We start from the raw sequence: 8,099 nt of genomic DNA, 5'->3' as shown, positions 1-8,099 counted from the left end.
AAAGTGATGTACTGTGTTTTTATAACTAATGACATAAAGGCTTTGCATTTTTTAGGAACACAGTCTTTATCTTTACCTTTATTTCATTAAGAACATGTAGTTTGAATTCTGACCTGTCTTGGATTTTTTGGGGGAGAAGACTGAACCCAACAATGTTTTCTTTGGTTTAAAGTATTGAAACTATGATAACAATTTAAATGAGTAAATTTTGAGTTGTACGTGGTTAAACTGTTAATTCCACTTATGTAAAATATAAGGTAACAACACTTAAAACTGGATCCATATAATTGTAGCTTGTCTGTATGTGCAGGGAGCTACAGGTGGAAAGAGTGTGAAATCATTTATATACAGTGGCATTATGTCACATCCTCTCACTGGGAAAGGAACAATATTTCAAGTCTGTCTTAAAACAACAGTCAGGTGCCCAAATAATTGCAATAGGTTTTTCTTGCCATAATCATTCCTCCTGTTCATACTGACCATTAGAAGATCCATTCACAATGCACTTATAATGTAAGAGATGGGGTCCAAAATCCACACAAATGTGCAAAAATTTATTTTAAAGGTTACTTGAAGTTAATATGAAGCTTTAGTCATCCAAATGAGTCAAATAAAGTAGATATCTTTCAATGTTACAGCCTTTTTAGTGCCAAAGTCCCTCTTTTTGTTACTATACTTCCACCGCAGCTCAACAGGGAAACACTGTTCGAGGAAACACAAAAAGGGAATTTGATGCTAAAAAGACTGTAAATGTGACTGTAAATATCCTCCTGATATGACTAACTCAGACTGCTGAAGCCTCATATAAGCTTCAGTTAAACTTTTAACTGCATTTTTGCACAAAATGAGTGTGGTCACACTGTAGATTTTGGCCCTCGTCACTTATATTGAAAACACATTTGAAAGGGCTCTTTTAATGGCCAGTATGAACAGCAGGAGTGACTACAGCAAGGAAAACCTCCTTCAGTGTTCATATGGACACCTGACTGTTGTTTTAAGATGGGTTTGAAAAATTGTAAACCTGTCCTTTAAGATGAGAGAAAACAACAGAATATGAATTAATCATATTCATTGTAGAAAGGGCCCTTTAACTTTTTTGTATGTGTGTAAGGAAGAAGATAAGAAACATCATATATCCACTGGCAGATTTATGTACATTACATGAAAACAAAATGATAAAAAGAAAATGTATGAAATCTTGAAATTAAACTGGTTAAACTGGTTAAATAACTGGTTAAACTGTTTGTTACTGTCAGTTTATCAGACTTTATGATGTAATAAGGATCCGTTCCAGAATCCCATCATTATGTGTGAATCTGTTCACAATTCTCACTTCACTGAACAAACCTGTTGAGGGAAACCAGCAGCTAAAAAAAGTCAGGGAAAAATTTTCTCATATCGAAATTCAAGATGAGTGACGAAGGCAGCTCTTCACACATCTCAAGCTCAATGTATAATGAACTCCGTCTGGCGGGAGAGTTTTGTGACGCGGTTGTCAAAGTTGAGGATGTTGAATTTCAAATCCACAGGGTCATCCTCTGTAACTGCAGCCCCTACTTTGGGTGAGTTGGTTAGCTGATATCAAGGAGCAGTTTATGAATTTATATCCTTTAAAAGATAGAATAAACAACAACAGCAAATTGAGAACAATTACTGACAATAATGCGGGAAACAACATGATGACCACAAGTAATGACTTACATTGATTTTCAGAGGCTTTGCGATGAAACAGGTTTGTCACACAGAGTTTTATGAAGCAAGAGAGAGTATAAAAAATCTGGTGGATATGAAAAAAAAATATTTAAAGGATAATTAGAGCTGTTTCAAACATTTACCAAAGGTGCAGATTTCCTGTCAGTGTGCACACAATTAGCAAGATGAAGGTTTTTGCTGCTATTTGGTTGAAAAATAATTTCCATGATCATCATTTGTGGGTGTTTTACACTGACTGAAGACTTGATTAAGCTACATCAAGGGTGTTAATTTTTTTTTCAAATATCATGAGAAACTCAACTTTAACTTTATAGCTGTGTTTCAAATCCCAGATTACATACTCGAGCATTTTTAGCAGAGTATGCATTGTGTTAATGAACACTGTTGTCTCACAAACGACACAAAGGAAATGGAGCAAAAATTTAAACTACTTGTGGATGGTAGTGAGAGAGCTCCAGAACTTGCAGAAAACTAAAAATATGTATGTTTGAAGTTTATTTGACAAGTTGCATTTTGACTTCACATTTTACCACATGTATTGTATCATTTTCTGTTACTATGCAACTGTTAAGTATGTTGATGTCTTGTATACTAATTGCATAAAAAGTTAACTATAAAGATTAGTAGTATATACTGTATACAATCAGTATGTAGTATGGACATGGGGTTTAGTAACGGTCAATATACATAGGAATCAAAATAAACAAATACATTACCTAAGTTATTAGACGATGACCATAGTCTGATAATAGGCCTAATCCTGGACTTACTGATAGTAAACATAATATATAGCAATTTATCTTCCAAAGATGAATACTGAAAAAAGAAAAAAAAATTCATTCCAGATGTCAGTTCAATTCATTAAATTGATATTATGACTTTGGTTACAAATGTGAAGGCTCATCAAGACCCAAAATACATCCAGCAGACAGTAATTTGTGCCAAAGGAACACAGGATGAGTTCACTAGTTCACATGACCTTCATGTACACTTGGACACTTGTATCTCATTTTTCACTGCAAATGTTTTCTGTCAGAATCTTCTCTTTCACTTTGTGACATCTGTTTTAAAAAATGCATCTTGAAGTTTATGTTATTGTTCAATGTGAAGATGAAAAGAAATGCTGAATAAGGTTTATTTATGATCCTGCGTCTGTGTCTCCTGACCCTCAGAGCCCTCTTCAGACGCTGGTCGACCCCAGAGAAAAAGGTCTTTGACATACCCGGTCTGTCTCCTTACATCATGCAGCTCATCATTGAGTTTGCATACACAGGCGTTGTTTCTGTGACAGAGGAGAACGCACAGGAACTGCTGCTAGCAGCTGATCAGCTCAACATAACGGAGATCGTACAAACCTGCTGCAGCTTCCTGGGGGAGCTGCTCTGCCCGAAGAACTGTATCGGCATCTGGCAGTTCACAAAAATCTTCTACTCCTTTGAACTACAGTGCAAAGCGTACCGCTACATCATTGATCACTTTGAGGATGTTGTTTCCTCTGATGAGTTCCTGCAGCTCTCTGTGCAGGAGCTCACTGTCATAATTGAGAGAGACGACCTCAATGTGAAAAATGAGACCGCTGTGTATGAGGCCATCCTTTACTGGATCGCCCACGCACCTGAAGAACGAAGAGGACACATCGCTGTGCTCTTGCCTAAGGTAAGTGAAAGATGGACAACCACTGTCCTGTCACTATATTCAAGTTAGATATACAATGTTGTAGAACAGCTTTTGTCAAGTTAAGTTGATTCTAGTTCCAGTTGAGTTTAATAAGATTGAAGATGGGGTCAAACTCAAGACTGAGACTAAAATGCACTGAATCCAGGCAGTAGAAACTGTTCTTTCCTCTTCAAATGCTACTGTAAAATAAAGTATAAGCATATTCCTTAAAGACAAGCACGGTCATGTCCATTCTGTTCTTATTATCCAATGAAAAAAACACAAGCAACAATAAATTGATCCTGTGATCAATGTATCCCTAACAAGCATTACTTGTATGACTAAAGCCTGATATAGCTTATTTCTCCTCACTGTTACCCAAAATCTATTAAAAGCACATCAGTGAACCACACCTTTGCGCTGGATGATATGTTCCTTCATTGCCATGAACATGGGCATTGTAGTTTATTTTAAATGAATCCCACAAACACAGTCTTGCTGTTGGAAATACTCACTAGAGCGTCAAATTTGTATTTATCCACCGGTGAAAGTATCAATCAATCAATCAATCTTTATTTATATAGCGCCATATCACAACAGAAGTCATCTCAAGGCACTTTTCACATAGAGCAGGTCAAGACCGTACTCTTTAATTTACAGAGACCCAACAATTCCCCCATGAGCAAGCACTTGGCGACAGCGGTAAGGAAAAACTCCCCTTTAACGGGTAGAAACCTCAAGCAGACCCCGGCTCTTGGTGGGCGGCCATCTGCTTTGACCGGTTGGGTCAAACAAATGTAGTCCCCAACAAATGAGCTATTTACTACTGTTTGACAATTATTTGTTTAAAACTACAGTGTTATTTAGTTTGTTTTTAATGAAAGTATTTGCTGTATTTATGACTTTAAGATTTACACCTTCAGTAGGAACATGTGGGCTTGGGGCTGCAACAGGTACGGTGGGCTGAGGGAGACTAAAAGAAATGAGAGATGACCTAAAGCAGTGTTGTTTACGATTAAAAAGATCATAGCATATCACTAACCTTGTCCTTTAAAGATGAAATTTGAGTTTTCAATATTTTTGGAAGATTCTGGTCAGGATATGAGTGACTTAAAATGTTGGTAAAATGGTGACAAATGCTAAACATCAGTTAAGTCAAGTACTCCAGTCCAATGAGTGAAATTCATAGATTTTATATTCTTGTCCCTGCGAAGGTTCGGCTGGCCCTGATGGGTATGGATTACATCAGGATGAATGTGATGTCCAATGAACTTGTGAGGAACATCAGTGATTGCCTGCCTATGGTCGTAGATGCCACCCAAATCATGTGTCACATCATGACAAACAGAGCCTCTGTGTCTGGTTTCTGCAACCCACCTGCCCGTCCTCGCCTACCTAATGCCATCCTGTTGGCCATTGGAGGCTGGAGTGGCGGTGATCCAACCAACGGCATTGAGGCATACGATATCCGCGCCGACCGTTGGATCAACGTGACAAACAATGTAGAGCGTCCTCGTGCTTATCACGGCGCTGTCTTCCTCAATGGATCTGTCTACTGTGTTGGCGGCTTCGACAGGGTGGAGCATTTCAACAGTGTGCGCAGGTTTGACCTGACCACACGCACCTGGCATGAAATGGCACCCATGTACTTCCGCCGCTGCTATGTGAGTGTAACTGTGCTGCATGGTTGCATCTATGCCATGGGAGGCTATGATGGACATGTACGACTCAGCACTGCAGAGCGCTACACACCTGAGACCAACCAGTGGAGTCTTATTGCACCCATGCATGAGCATAGGAGCGACGCAAGCTGCACAGCACTCCATGACAAGGTGGGTGGAGCAAAAGAACAGCTAGGGATCCCTACCTGTCTGAAAAAAAACTCAACGACCACAAAAACCACAAAACTAACTAGATCATCTAATACAATCTAAAGTCAAGCAGCCTAATTATAGCTCGAGACTAAAAAGAAGTTGTAGTGACAAAAAATCTAAATATTTATATGATGCTATACAGTATTAGATTCTACAACCTAATTGATATTGGATTTTTTAGGCTGATACAATATTTGAGAGTTAAAAACAGCTGTACAGTATATCGACAGATAATCACTTTTAACATGAATGCATTACAAACAAACAAAAATTTAATTTAAGCGTCAATTAGATTTGGTCATTAAATAATTGTGACCAAGATACAGGATGTACTGACATACATGTGATACAGATATATTTACAACAAGCTAATTGATAATATTCTTTACTAAATGTTTCTGTTGGATCTCAGCTGTAATTAACCAATTATCTTATAAAGATGTGGAATATTTCTGTATTATTTATTTTTACACAGAAAACACTGTTGCCAGTTGATGCCATTAAAAGTGCAACTTTTCCTAATGTGTCTTCTTTTCTCTCCAGGTTTACATTTGTGGTGGTTTCAACGGGACTGAGTGTCTGCAAACGGCTGAATGTTACAGCCCAGAGACCAATCAGTGGACAATGATCACCCCCATGAACATCCGGCGCAGTGGAATTGCAGTCATTGCGTATGCAGACCATGTCTATGCAGTAAGTCTGAAGAAACACTGCTGACACTCACATAGCACATAAACTCTATAATGTGTTAAGAGATTTGATCAGCAGAGGTTTTAATTTGGTTTGCCAACTTTGACCTCATTAATAATGATATATACTGTATATCCTGACCAAAAATGTTTTCTTACACTTTTATCTGTTGATTTAATTGATTTGTGATGTTTCTGATAACAGTATTTGTCATTTAATGGTACAAATGGGAATGTACCTCAAAAAAATGCACAAGAAAACAAATGTATGGGGAAAAAATACAGTATTTTCTTATTAGCAGTAAACACAAAGCAACTGTGGCTGTTGGAAATGTCATTTGCAAGAATTTGGTCATTAAAAACCACTTGACAAATTGAAGTTTTTATCTGATGATGGCACTAGACAAAAAGTCAGAGCAACACCTAACTTACGAGACATTGCATTCAAAACCACATATGTGAACCTCATGATGACACTAGAAGAAAAGCCACCAAAGTCGTCGGGATTCATCATCTATGTACCATGAATGTCTGTGTAAAATTGTACTAATCCATCCGGTAGATGCTGAGATATTTCACAGAGTGAAAAGTGGTGGTCACCAAGATTCATCCTCTGAGCACCATGAATGTCTGTACTGAATTTCATGGCAATCCACCGGATAATTGTCGAGACATTTCAAACAAAACTCTGTAAATTTGGATCTTCTAATCCACTAGTCATTATTTAAGCCGACTGCCTTCTACTTCATGTATACTGTGTAACTTTTCTTTTAACTCACAAACACATTGAGGGCAATGTTGACAGATTGGTTTCACCTCCATTTAAACATTTGACTCATTGTTCCACTTTTTCTCCCATAGGTTGGTGGCTTTGATGGAAACAGCCGTCTGCGCAGCGCAGAGGCCTACAACCCCCGAACCAACACTTGGCATGCAGTGGCCTCCATGTTGACCCCACGCAGCAACTTTGGCATTGAAGTAGTTGATGACCGAATCCTTGCTGTCGGGGGATTCAACGGCTTCACCACCACCTATAACGTCGAGTACTACGACGCTACAACCGATGAATGGTCTGAGGCCTGTGACATGGAGATCTTCCGCAGCGCTCTGAGCTGCTGTGTGGTGTCCGGACTCCCCAACATGGCCGAGTACATTATCAATCGTGATGAATTGCCATTTCTCAATTTGGAGGACGACGCAGTGGATTCAGGAGACTCAATCTAACACGTAGACAGGTCCTGCCCTGTGCTACTATCCACCCTGGCAAGACTGTAACATACACTATTGAAATAAATTTCTTTGTGCATCAAACTGCTGTTACTCCCATGATAAATTTCAGTTTGTGTGGGCTATTGTAAGCTTTATATAGACTATAAATGCATAATTCTGTATCACTGACTGACAGAGAGACAAAAATCAGTGTTGAGGAATTAAAGAAGGGAAAGGGAAGCCCTGCAGAGAGAGACATGAACAGAAAAATGGCAGAAAGGTTCAGTCGGAGTATACTGTGAGTCGGTGCTGTTACATGACTTTCGTGCTGAAGTCAAGGACTGGATGTTCCACAATCTCCTTCAACTAAATTTGGACAAAACTGGGATTATTCAGGGGGAAGAAAAGCTTGAATGACTTCAGTCTGTCCTTCTCTGTTTTGCCGCATGTACCCCCCCCCTCTCTATCTGTCTCTCTCCCTCTCTCTCTTAATCTCTCTCTTCCTCTCTTTCCCTACTCTCTACTGTCTCTTTTTGTCTTCCTCTTTATCTCACAGACAAAGCATTGGTTGCTCGCTTTTGGGTAGAGTCACCTTGAGACAGAGAGTGCAGTTAGTTGTCTGTGTATTTGGGTACATCTGCACAGGAATTTATAGTATGAGTGTGCACATATAGTACATGTGTTTATAATTGTTTTTATATCAGGGGAGGGGAAAACAATTTTCCTCCCTCAAAGCATGAGTGGACTCAGATTTCTGGCTTCTGTATCACATTTTAAAATGAAAAAAGAGCAAGTAAAAGAAACGATTCACTTATTCAGCACTCGTTGGTTTCAGTGGTGGCTTCTGACAATATTGTAAATGCTTTTTCTGTGTCAAAAAGTCTCATCTGAAGTAAAATGCAGCTTTATTGATGACTGACTTTTAAGCTTGGCGAGTTGATTCACAGGTTTAACATTT

The 8,099-nt window shown here is 38.7% G+C and overlaps 1 protein-coding gene across 1 annotated transcript; it reads left to right on the top strand.

Annotated features, from left to right (window-relative positions):
• Positions 1-1,348: 1,348 nt before the first annotated feature.
• Positions 1,349-7,243, top strand: LOC122969880 (kelch-like protein 10). Its single transcript, XM_044335896.1, has 5 exons — positions 1,349-1,562; positions 2,886-3,369; positions 4,584-5,201; positions 5,787-5,936; positions 6,794-7,243. Exons 1-5 carry the CDS (start codon positions 1,411-1,413, stop codon positions 7,154-7,156), a joined length of 1,767 nt encoding a protein of 588 aa, XP_044191831.1. The 5' UTR covers positions 1,349-1,410; the 3' UTR covers positions 7,157-7,243.
• Positions 7,244-8,099: the final 856 nt, after the last annotated feature.

The sequence above is a fragment of the Thunnus albacares genome, chromosome 19, assembly GCF_914725855.1.
Source record: "Thunnus albacares chromosome 19, fThuAlb1.1, whole genome shotgun sequence".
NCBI classification, from domain to species: Eukaryota; Metazoa; Chordata; class Actinopteri; order Scombriformes; family Scombridae; genus Thunnus; species Thunnus albacares.
This window is presented reverse-complemented; position numbering and strand designations above follow the sequence as displayed.